Here is a 22,249-nt window from a genome sequence, read left to right as displayed (position 1 = left end):
TCTACAAAATAGGGGATATATTTATGGCATTTTTAGAATCTTTCTTTACTAGATGGGACTGTGAGAGAGAGAATCACTAGGAACAGAAAATCTCTCTACTGTACTCCATAATATGGAAACATTATTTAGGCAAGTCAAAACTCCACTAATCTTAATGTTGCATTACAGACATGCTAGATATTTAAAGACCTGCTGATGTCCCCAAGCAAAGAATAAGCAGGGTGGACAAGGCAAACAGACCTAAGAAGGGTCTTTTAAAGATAAAGTTTTACCTACAGTTCTACTTTAAGTAAAAGCCACAGCATCAACTACATCTAAGGGCACATGTACCAAAATTCTTATTCTTTGCTCCAATTAGCCACGTCATGTCAATTTTCTGTTCCTTTCTGAGCCTTGGACTGTCAAATACATAACATCCCTAAGGTACAATGTTCTCTTATGTGATATGGTTATTGCTGAATAAATCCAGTCCATGTTTTTTTAAACACGATAACTGAGGTTACTGGATCACACAGGCCATGCACACTCCCTTCAGTTTTATTTATTTCCATGTCCATTACAGCAGGCATACGGAGATGGGAACCCAAGGCAAACACATGGCCAGAGCTTTTCTTCCTGCTTCTGCTTTGTAAACTGCTGGGATTTAGCGCTAAACCAGCAAGTGGCTAGATGGTTCCCACAAGCTGTCTTAGCTCACTTCTGTGACCCCAGTTACATAAACAATTAAGAATCGGGGAAGCCTGGGTCCATGCTTAAGTTAATGTGCATTATGCAAGTATGGCGTGCACCCTTCACAGCCTGGAAAGTAGTATTGCAGTCCTCTAGTCATAACTAGATCACAATTCATATAGGAAGGCTTCACATTCTCTAAAATATTCCAATAAAAAGGTAGCGAGGGCATTTGGAAGTGCATACACATAACCACATTCAGGCACCGCTCTGTCTCAAGGTTCTCAATGACTGTTCATCTCATGCAAGCATTCGTTTCTAATAGAGAGGCGAGGAGCTAGCAGAAACGTCACTGAGCTGACAACACATGAGTCTGACCAGGTTTGCGCCAACTACTGAATGCACTGTATCCAATAGAGTCAATTAGACTCAAACATCTCAAAGCATTTTACTTGTTTTTAATAGAGAGTAAAGAAACGCACACACACACTCCTGCCCTGGTTCCTGCAAACTACTGAGTATCCAACTGGAGCCTACCAGACCACACATTCATATTTAGGGACATTGTGGAAATGGCGGTAAGACTAGAAATAGAGGCTGTCAGTACAAGGCCAATCTGCTAATCTACTATATTTCTGTGATTTCAACTGGAATTTAAAGTAACAATCTGGTTAAGAAGGTACCAGCAACCATACTGTCCAACTGGTACTGAGGCTCCATGTTTCCAACGATCATTCAATCATTCATGGCAACCATCAAAGTTTAGAGTGCCACAGACTCAACAAATGAAGAATTGCACACACACAATTTGCATTGTGTTCCTGCATGGTCACCATCCAGTCACAAAGACTTTCCTTTAGGACTGCAAGTGGGTCTTTTCAACACACATTGGGGGCAATTTACTAAAACTGGAGTGTGCAAAATGTGGTGCAGCTCTGCATGGAAACCTATCAGCTTCCAGTTTTTTTTTTTTGGTCAAAGCTTAAAAATTGTAGAAGCTGAAGTTAGAAGCCAATTGGCTACCATGCACAGCTGCACCAGATTTTGAAACCTGCAGTTTTAGCAAATCAACCCCACTATGTAGGCATGGTCCACTATTATCACCAATGGAAAACCAGGCTTGAAAATTGTCATGCAGTCATCTCTGGAGGTCATGCATATAGACAGGACAATGGTTGCAAAGAGACAGCAAGGGATCAGCAACAAAAGTTACAAAGAAGAAAGAGGGAGGGAGGCAAGGCAGAAAACTGCATCCTTGCCTAGGTGAGGAATAAGGAAGTTGGGTCAAGTATTTGGTTTAAAAAAAAAAAAAAAAAAGTTATTTGCGACAAAAAAAAAAAAAAAAAAAAGGAAAAAAAAATCCAAAATGTGTAAAAAGGAAGGGTGTGGGGGGTCTAGAATTAAGCACCCTCTTAAAAGGAGAGTGAGGGTCTGCTTTATGTGAAAAACTCCCATGATGCAATGCAAGCTTCAGCGATGGCCAGTAATAAATGTAGGGCTAAAACTGAAAATTGACAAAGAGGCCATTCCAAAAGTTGAACAATGATACAAGCCAAAATGTGAATGGGATGATTGGAAACAACATATCCTTAAAAAATATCCTAAGTCAAACAAGTGCAATGATTATTCTGATTATACAAGCACTGTGGCTCTTCCAAGTCTGGTAAGGTTAAATCATATGAGAATTCTGTGGACTTGCCAAAGTTCTATACTGACGTCATGAGGCTGACAGAGGGAGAGGATGCAGCTGGAACAGAGTGCTGTGCTCAGGCCTAGCTTCTCAGTCAAGGTGCAGATAGTGATTTCTAAGAGTTTAGAAGCATCCACAAGTGGCTTCATAAGCAACGCCTTCCTGCTCTGGAAGCTGTATTACAGATGTTCAAATAATGCTCTGATCGAAGCGGCCATGATCCCTTAGCAGGAGCACACATTCTCCTTGTACTACTCATTGGGTGGAAAGAAATGGCACTCTGCATGTCTTCTCCGAGCGACATCCATCATCAGATGTCAAAGAATGGATCCCGGTTCTGTCATCCTTGCCTGTTTATGGGTTGTTTTCAGACAAGGGCTCATATTCATGGAACTTCATTAGGATATAACGTGCTATTCCCCCAATCCACATTGACACCGATGAGCCAGTCATAATAAATAGAAGCTTCATGCAAAAGAAAAGAAATACAAGGAGAATTTTGGCTGGTTCCTGATGAATCGGATGAAATTCAAGCCATGGATGGCCCTGTTAGAAGACCCTCACCCAACATCCTTCAATCCAGAAAAATGAAGGAGTCGGGCGGAAAACTTTTGGCTGAACTGCACACATCTACAGATGCAGCCACTGTTTAGATATTCTGACAGCCGCAGGGACCAGGAGAGCTTCCTCTTGAACATTCAGCAGGGGAGATTCCACATACTGAATATTTATTTTTTATTTTATTTATTTCAGGTACTTATATAGCGCCATCAATTTACGCAGCGCTTTACATATACATTGTACATTCACATCAGTCCCTACCCTCAAGGAGCTTACAATCTAAGGTCCCTAACTCACATTCATACATACTAGGGACAATTTAGACAGGATCCAATTAACCTACCAGCATGTCAGTGTGGGAGGAAACCGGAGTACCCGGAGGAAACCCACGCAGGCACAGGGAGAACATGCAAACTCCAGGCAGGTAGTGTCGTGGTTGGGATTCGAAACAGTGACCTTCTTACTGCTAGGCAAAAGTGCTATCCACTACACCACTGTGCCACCCGATATGAATGAGCTTAGGCAAGTTTGGATTCTAGTCTGAGCCCACTTGAACGATCGCATCAGGAAGCGGTCACCTGTTCTGGGTCGATTAGCGGCAAAGGCATTCCCCGTCCCACACATATGGGCAGGGGGGGGAATAGTATACATGCAGTATACATGCTAGGTGGAAAAATGTCTTAAACAGTCTGTGTGTCACTTCACACCAGAATGCAGCGATTCTCAGCATCCCAGAGCTGTGCAATATTATTATTGTATAAGTATATAAATAATATTGCACTTCTCCAGATGGTCCTGCATGTCACCAAGGGGGGGGGGTGGGGTGGAGCTGTGATTCAATAAAATGCATGCATCACCCCCTGCTGGGCAGCTCAAGATGCTGTTGCCCACACATCGGTTTAGTGTGTGGACAGCAGCGCTTTGGGCTGTGGACTACTGTGAGCAGACCCTAGTGCTAAAGAGAAATCTAAAGCCGTTCATACTTGGATAAAAAAAAAAAAATTTGGCTGCTTCAGCAGGGACTGGTCGAGATTCATGTACGTGCAGGCTGATTGCACCCAATTGATCGACTTGGGTACAACCAGCCTGTTCGATTTTTTTTACATTCGATTCCTGCCGACGGCTATAGCTGCTAGAAGTAATCATTATGTTCTGCTGGTCTAGAAGGCTCGCCACACCCACCTGCTGGCAGCACACAATAGAGCTGCGGGAGGCAATGTGTTAACGGGGCAATCAAGCAATTTTCTTCCACCCATGATGAAAGGAAAGTCGGCTGGTCAGCTTTTAGACACTGGGCCACAACATAACAAAACCTCTGTTCCATCAATTTCTATCTGGTTCAAAAAGGAAAATGTGCAAAAAACACATTATTGTAAACCGCAGCAGTGATACACATTTTAAAATTCAGAAATAATGGTATAATTTTCAAGAAGTAACAAGGTGTTATTTACACCACTGATAAATCTCCCACATGTAAAAATGGCCAAAGCACAGGACAGCAGAAACAGAAGTCCATACACACTATGCCAGTACAGGAGTGGCGGCCATGAATTTTGGAGGCGATCCTGCTGCCTGTGGAATGGGCTTCTTTTTTTGGCAACCAAACTGGGAATTCAAATAGGAATACCACACCCCAAACTTGGCTCAGGGCTGTGTTGTGACTCCACGCCAAGTGAATGGATCACATTTGATGGTACTGCAAGGCAACAAAGACGTGATGTGGAGTATAATTTTTTGCCATAGTTGGGGGGGGGGGGTAAAACCACTGCTCAAATTACCTATTTTTACTTTCCCACAGCCAGCCATGTCAACAAGCCCTTAATTTGCATTGCATTAGGAATCAAATTTGTTTGATTAGGCTGCAAGTGCACTAACATGGATTAAAAAGTGCACCATCAGCATTTTTGTTAAAACATAGCAACACCGGTCGTGTTTCAGTGTGCTGCATTGTGAGGATGTGTTGGGCTGCCATTGAAAATGAATAGCATTGCATATTCTTCACTACAACTTGTTGGTGTGAACAATCCCTGACCTAAGAGGTATAGAAAAGGTAAAGCTGAACACCATTCTTTCTTTCTTACATTTTAAAATATCTGTGGGGATTTCCAATCCTACCTACTGTAATCTTTTTTCATCTAGAAGGTAAGACATAAGGCCACCTCGGATGTTGCCAATTAGGAAACCGGATGAAGCCTATAGCCCCTTTACTTACAGCTGCTACAATTCAATTGTATTGTAGGACTGCACCTTACAGCGGACCTGTACTCAAGAGTGCATCTAAACTCAACAACAAATGAAAAAAATCTATTTCAGTTTACATTAGATGTGGTAGTGGAATTTGGTGTAATTTTTCAGTATTTCTTCATTTTCACCTGGTGATCCTGCCAGTATTATACTCTCCTAGAGTAACAACGCTCACACATCATACTAAAGAGAGGCAGAATTGTCACCCTTGGACAAGAGGTATGTTAGAACTGCAAAACATCTCCCTCTTCTGTATTCCACAAAGAGAGCTGGGAACAATGCTGCTGAAAGCATGGAGCACAGGAAGTCATCAGCTCACAAGATGTTTGGAAGGATTTAGACCCCTTTCACACTGAGGCGCTTTGCAGGTGCTATAGCGTTAAAAATAGCGCCTGCAAAGCGCCCTTAAACAGCGGCTCCATTCACTTCAGTGTGAAAGCCCTCGGGCTTCCACACTGGAGCGGTGTGCTGGCAGGGCGTCAAAAAAAGTCCTGCCAGCAGCTTCTTTGAAGAGGTGAACTCTCCGCTCCTAAAGCCCTCCTGCCCATTGAAAACAATGGGGCAGCGCTACTATACTGCCAGCAAAGCGCCACTGCAGCGGCATTTTGCAGGCGGATTTAATCACTTTATCTGCTAGGACGACCATAAAGCGGTGCTAAAAATAGCGCCACTCTACCACTGATGCCCGGGGCAGCTCAGTGTGAAAGGGGTTTTTTTTGCACTTAAAGTGATTGTAAAGTCTCTTTGCAGTGGATTTGCACAGGGCAGCCCAGATCCTCCTCTTCTTGGGTCACTCTTCGGCTTTACTGGCCCCTCCCCTCCTGTCGAGTGCCCCCACAGCAAGCAGCTTGCTAAACGGGGACCTGAGCCTAGTCACAGCCCCGTGTCCATTCAGACACGGAGCCCCAGCTCGGCCCTGCACCCTCTCTTTCCTGATTGGCCAACTGACAGACAGCAGCAGGAGCCAATGGTGCTGCTGCTGTGTCTCAGCCAATCAGGAGGGAGAGTTTTGACGGCCAAGGCACTTATGGACATAGCTAGATTGAGATGGGGCTAAGGTAATAAATACAGCTCTGGTTGTGAGAGGTTTTAGTTTATAGCTGCTAGTGATGGAGTTGCAAAAGGTAGAAAACTGGGACCTTTAGCCATTAGTGCCAAAGAGCTAGGACTCTGAGGTTTTTAAAGCACAAATGTGGTAATTTCTGGCCAATGCAAAATAATAAAAAAAAAATATATTTTTATAATATATATATATTATAAAAAAGTTTTACAAGCATTTTCCACAAGACTTTGTATCAGTGCATAAGGCATTATGGACATGCATTTACATGCTTTAACATGCTGCTGAACATGGAGAAGCAATCCCTCCCACCCCATCAAGCTTGCCAAAATCTATGCAGCCATTAATGAACCAAAAAACTAAAGTATACTTAAGATGCATGTGTTTTTAAGCACAAAAGTATGTGCACCATTATTGATCGGGGTAAACAGACAATGGGAATACAGAAAGAGCCGAAGACAGGCTGCCCAGATTAGCACAAAGTTTTAATAAACAGAATATACGTGTGTTTCTAGATTGATGCATCTGCCTTGTATTAAAAAAGAGAAAAAAAATAAATAAATTGCAAACGTCCAAACAAAAACAAAAAATAAAATAAAAAAAACCCACACACAGACCTACGTCATCAGGATCCAATGTTGATGACAACACTGAGGCATGTCAGCCGTGTACCATGCAGTCGCAGCAGTTTCCGTGTTGAGGGAAAAGGCTAGGAGTGAGATCGAGCACGTTTCAAGAACTCGAGGAAGGCTCAAAGACCTCATGCCCTGAACACGCAGCTCTCCCCCTCACATCCTGCTGCTGAGCCCTTGTAATACTGTCCAATATGGTGGGAAAGCTGGAACTGGGGTGAGTAGGGGGCTTCAGTTTATTTATGTTATACAAAGAGTCAAAGGCTACATGATACAGCCTGGGGGAGGGATGGTCTGTTCCAGGTTTCTCCAATATCCGTATATATCCGAAACAAGCACACATCCAGTGGAAGGTAGGAAAAAAATTGACTACAGTGAGGAAAATAAATTATTTGATCCCCTGCAGATTTTGTACGTTTGTCCACTCACAAAAAATGAAGGATCTATACATTTTTATCATAGATTTTAAATGACAGACAGCAACCAAAAATTCCAGGAAAAAAAAAAAAAAAACAAACCACAGGATACAAATGTTATAAACTGAGTTGCAGTTCAGTGAGTAAAATAAGTATTTGATCCCCTACCAACCAACAATAATTCTGGCTCCCATAGACTGGCTAAATGATGTGCTCATGTGGTACACAGATTAGTCCTGTCAACTTAAGGTGCACCCAAAGATAACCCGTTATGTGTATAAAAAAAAAAAAAAAAAAAAAAAAAAAAAAAAAAAAAGACACTTGTCCACAGAATCTCTCTACCATTCAAACCTCACCATTATGGGCAACAACAAAGAGCTGTCAAAGGATGTTGAGGACAAGATTGTAGACCTGCACAAGGCTGGAATGCGCTACAAGACCGTCAGCAAAAACTGTTGGAGCGATTATTCGCAAATGGAAGAAATACAAAATAACCAGCAATCGCCTTTGGTCTGGAGCTTCATGCAAGATAATTGCCTCATTGGGTAAGGATGATCATGAGAAAAGTGAGGGATCAGCCCAGAACTACACAAGAGGAGCTTGAGAATGATCTCAAGGCAGTAGGGACCAAAGTCACCGACAAACCACTGGTAACACAATACGCCGTTATGGATTGAAATCCTGCAGCGCCCGCAAGGTCCTCCTCCTCAGGAAGGCACATGTACAGGCCCGTCTAACGTTTGCCAATGAACATCTAAATGATTCAGAGAAGGATTGGGAGTAAGTACTGTGGTCAGATGAGACCAAAATTGAGCTCTTTGGCATGAACGCAACTCGCCATGTTTGGAGGAAGAAAAATTCTGGCTACGACCCCAAGAACACCATCCCTACAGTCAAGCACGGAGGTGGAAACCTTATGCTTTGGGGCAGTTTCTCTGGTAAAGGTACAGGCTGACTTTGCTACATTGAGGGGGCCAATGGACCAGGCCATGTACTGTAAAATCTTGGATAAGAACCTTCTTCCCTCAGCCAGAACACTGAAGATGGGTCGTGGATGGGTCTTCCAGCATGACAAGAACCCAAAACATACCGCCAAAGGCAACAAATGAGTGGCTCAAGAAGAAGCACATTAAAAAGGTAATGGGTGGCCTAGCCAGTCTCCAGACCTTAATCCTATAGAAAACTTCGAGTTGCCAAGTGACAGCCAAGAAATCTTAAGGCTTTAGAGAAGATCTGTAAAGAAAAGTGGACCAAAATCCCTCCTGAGATGTGTGCAAACCTGGTAACCAACTACAAGAAACGTCTTACCTCTGTGCTTGCCAACAAGGGTTTCTCCACCAAGTACCAAATTATGTTTTGCTTGGGGATCAAATACTTATTTTAGTCAACTCCAATTTATAACATTTGTATCATGTGTTTTTTTCTGGGATTTTTGGTTGATACTCTGTCTCTAATATTTAAAAAGAGGAGGCCCGGTTAAAAATTTTTTTTTAAAAGTCAGCAGCTACAAACACTGTAGTTGCTGACTTTTAACAAGCACACTTACCCGTCCAGGGTGCCCGCTATGTCGGCCGCCTGAGGCTGATTCGTCCATCGGATCCCAGCGCTGCCATTCGAAGTAAGGGAAACAGGCAGTGGAGCCTTGCGTTTCCCACTGCGCATGCACGAGTCGCTTTATGAATGGCCGGCTGTGTTCTGGGACACATACAGTTCCCAGGACACACCGCGCCAACTACCCTATAAGACAACGCGAGGAGAAGACTGAAGATCACCGCAGGATAGGAAGTGGCAGATTAGGGCGATCTGCCTAGCAACAGCCATGTCTGGTAAGTAAAAAAAAAAATATTTATTTTTCCTAATTTTTTTTTTCCACATTTTTAGGAGCATTTTAATGCTATTTTTTTTTTTAGGGTGGACCTCCGCTTTAAAATACACCTAAGATAAAAATTACAGACCCTTCATTTTTTTGCAGGTGGCCAAACGTACAAAATTGGCAGGGTATCATTCTCCCCCCCCCCCCCCTCCCGTATTAGGCTACCTTCACACTGCTCTGTTTAAAAAACACAGTAACAACTGCAGGTGCGTTTTTGCTGCTTTTTAATGAATTTTCATTTCATTTAAATGGGGAGGTGCATGTTGGTGCGGTTTTTGTACCCCTCCAAAAAAATGCAGCAAGCAAGACTGTAAAAAATGCAACGCACCCACGACTGATCAGTGTGAAGAGTTCCATAGGGTTTTAATGGTCATGCTTTTTTTCTTCTGCTTTTTTTAACACAAAAACGGAAGATAAACTGATCAGTATGAAAGCAGCCTTAAACTACACAGGCAGTGGGTAGAGAATTAAGGACACAAACTACATGTGACAAGTTCATATCCCATGTCTACTTTATGTAATTGACATCAAGATTGCAGGGAAAACACCGGATTGCGTGGTTTCCGAAAGCATGGTTTATTCTGCCAAATATCTTTATGATAAACAGCAGCCAAAAATCTTGCAGCAAGTGTTTACTGGTAAGAAGTAATATTCCACCATTATCTCATAAATGGAACAGCCCTTTTTAAACAGATCACATTAAATTTTGTATCATCTACAGTAAATGACATCATGTGGTGAGTCTTCTCACTGTAACTAGATAATGTGGCACTGATAAACATCCTATCTCACTGATGTGACTCAATCACCATGAGGGGTAGGGCCTGGGAAGTTCTGAGCAAAATCTTCATCCTAAAATACTATCCTGAGTGATAGTACACACTATGCTACCACCATTGTAAGCGTACAGCTGAATTGTTACTAAAATCAGAACGCTGGCAAAAGGAAAAGTACAGCTGGGCTTATTCAAAATGTTATGTCTCGTTTCTGCAATATCCTTCTTATTAAAATATGGCTGCCAGAGATCATTAGCAGTTAGCCATGTCAGCCAACATATGAGTTGCCCAAGAGCAAACACCTGCATAGAATCAAGAGCGAATGCTTACCATAATTAGCTGGCAAGTCCTCCTTCGCATGCCACTTATTTCACTTTTTTAGGGCTCAAGTCGATCAGCATACTCACCAAACACCGCCATCTCCATCTGAATGCAGTGCTGCATGCATTGAAATGGGAACCATAGTGTTTAGCAAGAAAATGGTGTGCATGATCTGCTTTGTCTGCAATTTAAATGTACTTCAATAGATTATACTGCACCCAAAGAAAAGGAACACAAAAAAAAAAAAAAAAAAAAAAAGGAAGGAGTTACACGCAGCCCTCAAACTCTTATGCCCTGTACACACGGGTGGACTTACCGGCAACAAAGGTCCGACAGTCTTTCCGACGGACTTCCGATGAACCTTCTAACAAACGGACTTGCCTACACACGATCACACCAAAGTCCGATGGATTCGTACGTGATGACGTATGACCGGACTAAAATAAGGAAGTTGATAGCCAGTAGTCAATAGCTGCCCTAGCGTCGGTTTTCATCCGTCGGACTAGCATACAGACGAGCGTCCGTAGGACAAATCTGAAACATGTTCCAAATCTAAAGTCCAACAGATTTTCGACCGAGAAAGTCCGCTGCAGGTCCGATGGAGCCCACGCACGGTCGGATTGTCCACTGGATTCGGTCCGTCGGACCAGTCCGGTCGTGTGTACGTGGCATTATTTACACTACTCCAACTGGAGAGTGAATGAGAAATTGCTGACCTGCTTTTGATGCATGTTTGAGCCCACGCTCACATTGGGCCGACATGTCAAATCGCATGCCAATTTGGCGGCTATTGCCGGCAATAGCACCGTCCAAATTGGTGCGACACCGCACAGATTCCCAAATGTAGTTCCTGTACTACTTTGGGGGCGATTTGAAAAAACCTCTGTGCATGAACCCGCACAGATGTCTGTCAAATCGCCCCCGAAGTCGGACTGCATTGCCGGTTTTAACTTGTGGGAGTTCAGATTTATAACCTGCATCAGTGTGAACCAGGGCTGAGGCCTCATGCACACTGGACATTTGACGCTGCTCTTTAGAGGCACCTGGTGGGTTTTTTTTTGTTTGTTTTTTATTGCCTCTAAACACCCCTGTATGTTACCCATAGGTGCTTAGAGGAGTTTAGAGGCAGAAAAAAAAAACCCCACTGCCAGTGCATTCAGAGCGGCAGAGTTTTGGCAGGAAAAAAAAAAACACCACAAAAGCACGAGTTGACACATTTAAAAACGCATGTTAATGTATCTAAACGCCTGTTAATGCTAGGCACGTTTAGCAACGGAGGAGGAAGAGGGAGCCGAGCGGTGACGTTAACAATCGTGGCTCCTGCAAGCGGGAACAGGATACCTGACAGGTATCCGCTACCCCCCAACCCCCCGGGTCTGCCATCAGGCCTTACCGCACCAACTGTCACCCCTGTCCAACAAAAGCATCATTATTGGTCACAGAGCCACCATCAAAAAGGACAGAGGAGGCAGTCGGCAGGACAGACTTCCTTTCAAGTAAAACTAGTTTCAGTGGCAAACAGAAGACTTTTCTAAAATACTAAAAAGTAAGATGGTGGTATCGCCATACTGAGGACAAGTAACAGAATGTGTTTTGGGGTGCAGTTGCAAGCAGGCCTATGCTGTGTGTAAGAAATACCTTCTTAATATGACATTTCTGAGAAACAAAATGCTGTGAAAAAATAAAACAAATACATTTTCTTCATTTTCTAAAGAATTGTGGGGAAAAAAAAAAATTACAACTTCAAGAAACTCGCCATGCCCCTACTAAATATCTTGGACTGTCTCCTTTCCAAAAAGAGGTCATTTGGGTGATATTCGTACTGTCCTGGCATGTTAGTGCCTCAAGAAGTGAGTCAGTACATCAGGTGTAATCAATTTTCAAAGATTGGCACCATAGCTTGTGGACACTAACTTTCACACAGACCAAAATAATATACATTGATTTGGGTTATTTTTACAAAAGAAATGTAGCAATATAAAATTATTTTGGTAAAAATGTATGAAGAAAAATTACTAATTTGCAAAATTACATAACAAATTAAGAAAAACTAATTTTTCTTTTCAAAATTTTCGTACTTTTCATTTGTAGCGCAAAAAAACAAAAAAACCCAGTGGCCATTAAATACCACCAAAAGAAAGCTCTATTTGTGTGGAAAAAAAAAAAAGATACAAATTTCAAAATGGGTACAGTGTTGCAAAACTAAGTTATCGTTCAAATGCGCAAGTATTAATGTGGTTAAAGAGGAAGTAACTTGTTGAATGAAATGGCTGACAGGCAGGGTATTTATGACAAAACGGACCCCATTGGTCTCTTCTGCCATAAATGCATCCTTCTGCCCATCAGCTGTCATGTTCACTGAGCCGCGCATGTGCGGCGAACATTTACAGCCCCATCCATGCAGATGTGACTCCTGTGCGCATGCACGGCATCATCGCGGCCTGGCCTATCACATGGCTGAAGGGACAGGACCTGGAAGGAAGATGGAGCCGGTGGGGGCACACCAGATGGGTCCCAGCGCTGCTCTGGAGAACACCATATGACAAGTGAGTCTGCCATAATGTACTAATATGCTGTGCATACTAGTACATTATGGCATAGCCCACCTGGGGAATCTCATAGAAAAAAATTTTTGCGGACTTTACTACTGCTTCAAAAGTGTGTTCCTGTCCCACTCCACCCAGAATGGCAAAATCTCACATAGAACTATTTAATAGATGCAGAGCACATTCTTTAGAGCAGGGGTCTCAAACTGGCAGCCCTCCAGCTGTTGCGATACTACAAGTCCCATGAGGCATTGCAAGGCTGAAGGTTACAAGCATGATTCCCACAGCCAGAGGAATGATGGGACTTGTAGTTTCGCAACAGCTGGAGGGCCGCTAGTTTGAGACCCCTGCTTTAGAGAATATTCCCAAAACAGCCGGCCTAGCTTAAACATGGGAAACTAGAGTAAGTCAATGAAATGCCCAGCCTTGCTATGAGCTCAATGTTGGTCTGAAGTCCGCTCTTTGCGGACGTCACAGGAATCAGTCCAGGCACCGCGTCATCCTGACAATGTGAGTCTGGACCTGCCACCAGTCTGATACCAGTGTCAGACTCTCAGCAGCACGCTGACAGTCGCTCGGTTCTCAGTGTACAGGCAAGAGGGGACAGATGCAGTATCCACCTAGGCAAGTATGATACTGAAAAAAACAAATTCCCTTACTTCTCTTTTAATAGTAGCATAAAACAGTGTCAATTCCCATAATATTAAACATCCTGTGTTCTGATCACATACTTGTGTGGCAAAGGATCACTAACTGTATCCAGTTAGAGAACTGACCACGGTGTGCTCTCCTGCTTAGTGTGGTCAGTTTTTAATAGGAAAGCAGAGGGACTGGCAGGAACACCAGGGATTTCACACAAAGGAAGCAATACAAAGAACTGAATACTTTTTCATACAAGTACATGGTACAGCAGGCATATATCAGGAATATGACATTTTAGGTTTACATACTCTTTAAGCACAGAATGGTTGATCCCAGCACAGAGACGAGGCTGCACATTAAGCCAGGTGTACGCTCACTGTAGGGATGCCTCTACCAATGTGCTTTAATACTTGCAAAATGAAAACTTTCAGAAAGGAGATGTTTACTCCACAGATTGGGCAGGGTTATGTACCATCTGTGCCATGAGAATTGTATCTTGGGTAACATGGGACAGAAATAAGATGCACTCAATGCCAAAAACCCATTTGAGGTAAACTTATGATCTGCGTAAGACAAGAGATTAGTAAAATTACAAGGAAAAAAAACTAAATACAGAACAGATGTGCAGAGTGTGGAGCAGATCTTATAATCTAGTATTGGGAAGGCTTCTGGCACCCTGGAGTATAACATAAGGCAGTGCAATGTGTTCTGTGGATTACATTCCCAGACAAAGTAGTCAATTCCTGCGAGAGGGATGGTTATTACTCACGTGGGAAATTATACATGAAGCACGCCTGTGCCGATATGATCCACTCCGCTCGTGTCTCACAGAAAATGGCTATGTTCGACCGGGGCTTCTGGTCCAGCGCAGCAAGCCCACTTCCAAAATGAGAGGCGGCTAAGTAAGCCTCATCGTAAGTCATCCAGTTGTACTTTCCCAAGATAACCTGGTAAAGATAAGGAAAATCGACATAAGCATTAAGTGCGGGTCTCTTGCATTCATTTTTTATTTTTATTAATCTCTGACATACTTTGCGGTTGTCGGCTTGTAGTTCGCAAACTTCTTAATAGAAGCACCGTGGTAGTTCATGGATTCTTCCTGTCAGATTGTATCGGCTTGCCCTTACGTGATGTATGAGCAAAACAGATACACTGACAGATCTGCAGAAGACCTGCATGGCACCAGCAATGCTTTAAAGTGACAATAAAGGTTCAGGGTTTTAAAAAAAAAAAAAAAAAAACACACATGTCATACCGTCACTTGCAGCTAGTTTTTCACAGAGAGCCCCTGAACCTGCTCTTCTGGGGTCCCTCGGCGGCTCCTCCCCACCTCAGATAACCCCCTGGAAAAGGCGCTCTCCCGGGGGGGTTACCTTGCAGGCGCGCTCCCGAGTCCAGCATTCAGTGTCCATAGAGGCCAAATGCAGGACTTGGCCCCCCCTCCCCCAGGTCATTGGATTTGATTGACAGCAGTGGGAGCCAATGGTTGCTATCAATCTATCCAATCAAGAGCCGAGAACCCCCTGCAGAGAGAGAGCGCATTCCCGTGGGACAAGTTCGAGGGTTCAGGTAAGTAAAATGGGGGGGGCTGGTCACAGACAGTTGTTTTTTTCACGTTAATGCATAGGAAGCATAAAAAATAAAAATGCACTTTTTTTTTTAACCTGACTTTTCTAAAAGTTAACTTTACTATGTAACTATGGGAATGGTAGTTTCTGAACAACCGGAGGGCCGTAGTTTGGAGACCCCTGCTTTAACGCATTAAAATACAATACTCACCTTAGCTCCAGCGATGCGGCATCCTCCAGCTACCCCTCCGGCCGCTGACATCTTCAGGTGGCCAGCTTCTGGGTCCCGATCACCGGCTGGGGATGACATCACTGCCACGCATGTGCAGGAATTCAGTCAGATTTGGCATTGCCGAACTACTTGTACAGTGAGCTGGGCAGACAGGCAAGCAAGTAGTTTTAATGCAGAAAAAACAAAGCATGTCTCTTCTCTATTAAAAATCCTGCCTGTTCGTCCATTATAATTACTTAGCCTAAAGTTCCACTCTAAAGGTAAAGACCTTACCACTTTAATATTAAATGGAATTTTTTTCTTAGAAAGGAGAAGAAACCCAGTGCACTTCATTTTAATTTCCAAACTGAGGTTGCTTGGACAAAGGGTGATCAGACTACTCCCCTAAAAGAGAAATAATGTGGAACTTGCACCCATGCATCCTACAGTACATCCGATTCTACCATTTATTTTTTATACCTGGACTGAAACATTACAAATGAACTAGTCGGTAAGGGACAAATTTCAAATTAGGGACTGCTTGATATAGCCCAGGATTTTCAAATTTTACTGTGGCAATAGATTTAGTAATTATAATGTCTATTACATAAAATCATAAAATACACGATTATTTTGGAAGACTAATAAAATGCAGCAGAATTAAGGAAGAGAGTGTGGGAAATCAGCTATTAAATTCTATCAAATGCAGCAGTAAACCAAGCATCATTAGTATTGGGGGCAAGGTGTGGTGAGTCATGTAAACCATATTCATCAGTTCATAATAACAAGGATGACTTGAGCAGGGAAAGTTTCAAGCGGCCACAAAATGTACTTTGCTAGGGTATACATAAACAAAAAAATATATATAATGAGATCATCTTCAAGGATTACAGAGAAAGTGACCACAAAAATGAAGCTTTATACATTGCAAAAGACCAACACTGCCCTTCAGTGGTCATATGCAAAACTGCAAAGAGTTTTACCAATGCTCTATATTCGGGGGCTGAACGCTTATGTTTGGTTCTTGGCCTCCGTCTGATAGGGAGAATGATCCTGAGGCAGATGGGTAAGAAAATGGGAGGAAAAGGAGTGCATCAATATCAACAGTGCTCCTTTTCTATTTAAGAACTTGCTGAAATGCAGCTAGGCCTGATCAGCAAAGGTGTATTATATTGGCACTGAGCACTATATTTTGTTATACATACTATTATGATACACATGTTGATGTTTGTATACATGCATATTAGTAGTATATAGGCGCAGCGCTGAGTTTAAAATTCTTTTGTCACTTTTTCTGCAGTACTTACCTTTCACTACAGCGGCAGCCCTATTACACACCATTTATTTTATTTCCACAGCGCAGGTCTTTAAATTACAATATTTTGCTGATCAGCAAAGGGCTTGTCACACAATTACCATGAGGGTGGAGGCCAAAATTGCCATATTTTTACCAGTTAGCAGGAAAGCTGTAAACGAGTGCCAATGCTTTAGTTAAACTGGTCTACATTTTTTTGGTATTTAACTTAAAGTTAAAAGTGTATCTATGGTCAAAACGTAAAATCTTATATTGATTTTTACATTGAATGTCAATTATTTCTAGTCTACTCCTATTTATCTGACAGCAAAAAAAAAAAAAAAAAAAAAAAAAACACACACCAGCAGACAGCTCAAGGGACATAACTTACAGTCAGAAGGATGTGTCCCTTGTGTTGACCTGTCTTTTAGCCGAAAGCCTCCATCTATGTCACGCCACTGCCGTAATCTTCTGGTGTGGCAAGGGTTAACACAACTAAGGGGTTATTACAGGCTCTCATCAAGAGAGCCAGACTATGTCCACCCTTTCCGTCCAGCTGCTCATATCAGACGCCATACTATAGCTTTTATGAATGAAACACAATCTATGAATGGAGGGGGCAAACCTATCAATCATTCACCCAACCTCCATGCTTAGATCCTGTTACTATCATAGCAGCTGTAGTATAACTTCTATGATTGAAGGAGCTCAGAGGAAAGGGCAGGCATAGTCAGGCTCTCTTGACGAGAGCCTGTGGCAGCCTCTTAGACCGCTTTCACACTTGGGACTGCAAAGTTGCATGACAAGTCGTGTTTCATGATTTCCAATGAGTACCGTTCATATCTGTGTGACTTCAAAGTAGTCCCTGCACTACTTTGGTCCGACTTTGGTGTGACTTGAGGTCCACAGACCTCAAGATAAAACACAGGCATTGCTTCAAGTCGCGTCAAAAAGCGAACCAAAAGAATAAAGATAAATAAATAGCACAACTTTCAGGTTGCACGAGTGTGAAAGGGGCCTTAATTGTAATAACCCCTGCAGCACCAGAAGATTAAGAGGCATCTGCACAAGGGACACATCCTACTGTCTGGAAGTTGTGTCCCTTGTGTTGTCAATTTTGTGTGTGTGTGTGTGTGTGTGTGTGTGTGTGTGTGTGTGTGTGTGTGTGTGGGGGGCTACACTTAGGCTTTAATCATCTTGAAGTATGGGATTTTATCTTTTGCAGAATCCTCCCAAATGACTTCCCTGAATTCTATGACATGTATTCACTATGTCCTGTCAATGAGCACTGCTGTGTCACATTTCACAGAGCCTGCCTCGTGAATTACAGAGGTGCTGAAGAGAAGGAAGAGTTTCAGGAGGTGGAGCCCATACAGGAATCACTGCAGGCAAGGTACCATGGGAAATGTAGTCCTTAGAAATCAAAAAGTAAAATCAAAAAGGAATGAGCAAAGAAGTGATGACCAGCAAACAGGCAGGCAACACTCACAACTTAAAAACAAACAATTTTCGAGTAAGCTTATATTGGATTGTCAAAATTAAACTATGGTTTGTATTGCTATTACAATGCTGATATTATGCAATTAAAGCGTATGGCACGAATTTAGATTACCTTTAAAATAGATTTAATTTGACTTTTTACAACTTATTTAATACTTCAAAGTCTTTATGACACCAAATAAAATTTTAAAGTAGTCATTTATTGTTGCAAAGGTATTCACCTCCTTGAATCAAACATCAGTTAGTTCATCAAGCTAACCACAAAGGTTTCTGAAAACTGTTGGCTTGTAGCTGCACAATGTAGAAGCAGCTTAAAAGGAAATTTCTAGGGTTGCAAAAAACACACACCACACAACAACACACACACACTGTACATACTCACCTCTATGTTGCATTGTCAGTGTGATACTGCAGCTGTGCCCACAGACTAAGAATTAGAACTGAGTGATCACAAGACCACTGATCTCCCATCAGCTTTGAAAAGAGAGTGAAGACTGTCAGTTACCTCTTTCTGCTTTGTCCCTCCAGGCAGGTGGTTAAAACCAGACAATCATTCCAAAACCTGGAGTGACTCTGACATAAGCCAAACATTGGGTGGTCACAGCTGATTCTGGATCAAAGGAGAGTACAAGTGCACTCTTGTGACCCACAAGAGAAGTATGGCCAAAAAAGCTTTGGTCATACTTCTCTTAAGTAAAACTTTGTACGCATGGGCAATCAATACTTAAAAGAGAAGCTCCAGGCAAAGCTGGTAAATTTTTTTTTATATATAAAAAGTGATTATCCTATTCAGGAAGTTTGCTAAAATCATTAATTCCATGTAAATATTTGGAAGTTCTCACTTTCTGGTTTCCTGTGTTGGTCCAATTTTATCTGTGCAGAAAAAGAAGCCATGGGCGCTGTATTTTGAGTACTGGACCTGTTGCTCCACCCTGCAGGCCATTAAAATCTCATGCATTTGTGCAAGCCTTAGGCACAGCACTTTTAGCCCTTTTGCGTACATGTTACTATTAGCAGTGGCAGCGAACGCCTACACAAAGGCTGGAAGCGCATACGCAGTAAGGGTGCAGTGTGGCAATAAATGCGCAATACAAACTGGTGGTTCTTGGATGCACACATCGTCCCATCATCTCCCATCTCTGCCCTCCTTGTGTGAAAAACTTATGGTTAAAAAAAAAAAAAATTTAAAAAAACAAAACCTGCCAACTCCTGGGATTAGCGATGATAAAATCCCAGGAGTCAGTGGGACTACAGTCATTCACCTAGGTGACTGATGTAGATAATGACCAGAGCTACTGTAATCCCTTGATATTTATTGAGTGGGAGACAAGTCCTTTAGCTTCAATTTCACTGAATGTCCACTTTAAATCAAAAGCATATGATTAAAAGAAAAGTACACACAGGGATTACATTTGACCTTTTACAATAAAGTTCAGGCTTTACCCCAACACATTTGTGTTCACGCACCTTTTTAAAGACTTTTCCATTCGGCTGGATTTCATCTTCCTCATTTAGCACCTCTCTGGTTCCCAAGCATCCTTTGTCTTTGAAAAGGTCTGTAGCGTGCTTAAAGACCTTGTCAAGGGTATCACAGCCTGGGTACAGTGAGGAGGCAAGACTCTGGAAGCTATCCACTGAGCGGAAGGGGCTGTTCGGATCCTCACTGGCAGGTTTGGCTTTTATTCGTCTAGCAAGTCTCTGCCTCTCTCGTGCTCTGGACAGCAAGAACCATGGAACAAATGAAATAACGCCATAAAGCCACATAAAAAAGTGCAAAATGGAGAGCAGCACTGGATTCATGTCTTCTTTTATCTGCATTTTGGATACTGGGAAAGATGAAGATTGTATCTAAGAAACCTGAAAAAAACAAAAACAAAAAAAACCTTGTTAGGAGAGAACAGGAACTGTATAGGTGTTTGTATTTTCTGAGTTGAAAACTTCGAACATTTTTGCTTACATCCCATTAGCGAGATCACACACACACACACAAAAATAAATAAAAATTTGATAAGGGTAATTCTTTCCAACATCATTTTAGGGTGTGAAACTAGTACCATATTGAAAAAGGAAATAATTTAATTTTATCTTACAGGTTCACAGACAGCCCACACCCACCCACCAGCCCCTTCACCTACAAGTGTCAGATAGAAGCAATGTTACAAGTCCTGCAAAATATCAAAATATGGAGCTAACCTCAGACAAGACACACAATTTATTATTTTCTATTACAGGTGCAGCTACCTACCTTTTTTTTTTTTTTTTTTAATTATTATTTTTTTTTTTTTTTATTAAATTGTAGAGAACGGGAGTCATTTTAAACATTGGATTACTGAAAAAAAGACTACTGAATTAGGAGGTTGAGCGTTGCTCTGAAAAGCTTGACAAAATAAAGTTATTAATCTTAAAGTTCTAAATTTACAAAAGAAAAAGCTGAGACTTTTTTATGCAGCGATTACTTCTGATGTATCCACTATACTGCCAACAGACAAAATAAGGGATTCTCCCGTTCTGACCACTGCAGACCTTACACGTGTAATACTACCAGTCGGACTGCGGGCTGTGCTGCATACGTGGCAAATACATCAACACACAATCCAGTCCAATCAATGAGAAGATTGAATGAACAATAAAAAAAAAAAAAAACTTAAAGCCCAGACTTTTTACGCTGAACTTTTCTTTTTTTTTTTTTTATAGACCGCACAACAGATTAAACATTTTTTTAAGCAAATGTCTTTTGTATAACACTGAATTCATTGTGTTCCCAGCAAAGGTATTTGTGAACATAAGATTAATATTCTATTAAAGTGGTTGTAAAGGCTGAAGGTATTTTACCTTCATGCATACTATGCACGGAGGAAAAAAAAACAACTGGTATGTGACACTGATGAGGAGGCACTGATTGGCAGCACTAGTGGGACGGCACTGATAATCAGTGCCGATTATCAGTGTAGATGTCCCTTTTAGAGAAGCCAGTTATCGTCTCTTCTCTCCTCTTGCTGACAGGAGTGCCAATAACAGGCATCTATTTACCTCTGTGATCAGCTGTGATTGGGCACAGCTGATCACATGGTTAAAAAGCCGCCGATTGGCTCTTTACCTCAATCTGTGATCAGCAGACGGCATCCCAGAACTAGACGACAGCGCTGTAGTCGTCATTCGGGTATAGCGTGCTCAGCAAGTGGTTAATATCACCCTGGTCAGGTCTGCATGTCAGTATTTCAGGTGGTTCAGGACCAAAGGAAAAAAAAAAAAAAACCCACACACACAGAACACTGGAAAAGACTTCCATTTTTCCCCAAACCCAAACATGATGAATCAGATGTAGCCGGATGTAAAATACACACACGTCCATTTACATCTGCCAGTCCATAGATCCAACACAGGTCTACCACCGTCTGCTGTCAGAATGCAAGAAAAGAAAACTAAACAGGAATGACCGACAGTGCCATCTGTCTCATTCGGTTCCAATTCAGCCAGAGATCTACTCACAGATGTCCTGCCACATGGAGCAGGGCATGCCTGTGTGAAAGGACCCTTAACTGCCAGGTCCGTACATTGTACAGACCTACAGAACTGCCTGCAGGAACACCTGTGCATCCCCGTGCGGGTAAACATGGCCCTCCATGGGCGTACACCTTAGTTTGCCACATGTGAATGATGCTTTAGTAGTAATTTAGCAAGTTATGTTGCGTTTTCGTGCACCATTAATGATTTTAGTGTATTTTTAGTGAAAATGGCGATATGATGAACATTTGCGCAATTATTGTGGGGCCAAAATAAAAAAAAAATCAGTAGTTTTTTTTTTATTCTACAGGTCATGTGCTTTCAGAAAAGGTCTAGTTTGAAGGGTTATTTCAAATTCTGAAAGCTGTAAGTGGAAAATGGTAACCTCCGGATTTTTAGAGTAAAGTGTTTTTATTTACAGTTTTGCGTACCTTCAGTTTTCACCATTTCACAAAAAAGGTGCAATAAAAAAAAAAAATAAATAAATAAAAAGAAAGGATTTACAAAATTTGAAAATGTATAAACTTAATAGAGTTATAACCTTTATATTTACTAGGAATTTAACAGAAATTTGGTACAATTTGCCATGTATGAATCCATCATTAAATGAGGTTAGTGTATTTTTAGCAAAAATTTTATTTTGATAAACATTTGCGCAAATATCACAGTGCCTTAAAAATCAGTAGCACCTTCTTTTTATTCTATCAGCCATGTGCAGAAAGCGTATGGTTGGGGGGGGGGG

General features: G+C 42.0%; 1 protein-coding gene across 1 annotated transcript in view; it reads right to left on the bottom strand.

Annotated features, from left to right (window-relative positions):
* Positions 1-22,249, bottom strand: part of ACSL3 (acyl-CoA synthetase long chain family member 3) — a 128,937-nt gene that overhangs the window by 62,458 nt on the left and 44,230 nt on the right. The window contains exons 2-3 of the mRNA XM_073625955.1: positions 19,471-19,860; positions 14,200-14,377 (exon numbers count right to left, since the gene is read on the bottom strand). Of these exons, the coding sequence (XP_073482056.1) occupies positions 14,200-14,377; positions 19,471-19,821 (529 nt within the window). The 5' untranslated portion in view covers positions 19,822-19,860. The remainder of the gene's footprint in view (positions 1-14,199; positions 14,378-19,470; positions 19,861-22,249) is intronic.

This window comes from Aquarana catesbeiana, linkage group LG04 (genome assembly GCF_042186555.1).
Source record: "Aquarana catesbeiana isolate 2022-GZ linkage group LG04, ASM4218655v1, whole genome shotgun sequence".
Classification (NCBI taxonomy): domain Eukaryota; kingdom Metazoa; phylum Chordata; class Amphibia; order Anura; family Ranidae; genus Aquarana; species Aquarana catesbeiana.
The sequence above is the reverse complement of the archived record's forward strand: the minus strand, read 5'-3'. Positions and strand labels throughout refer to the sequence as shown.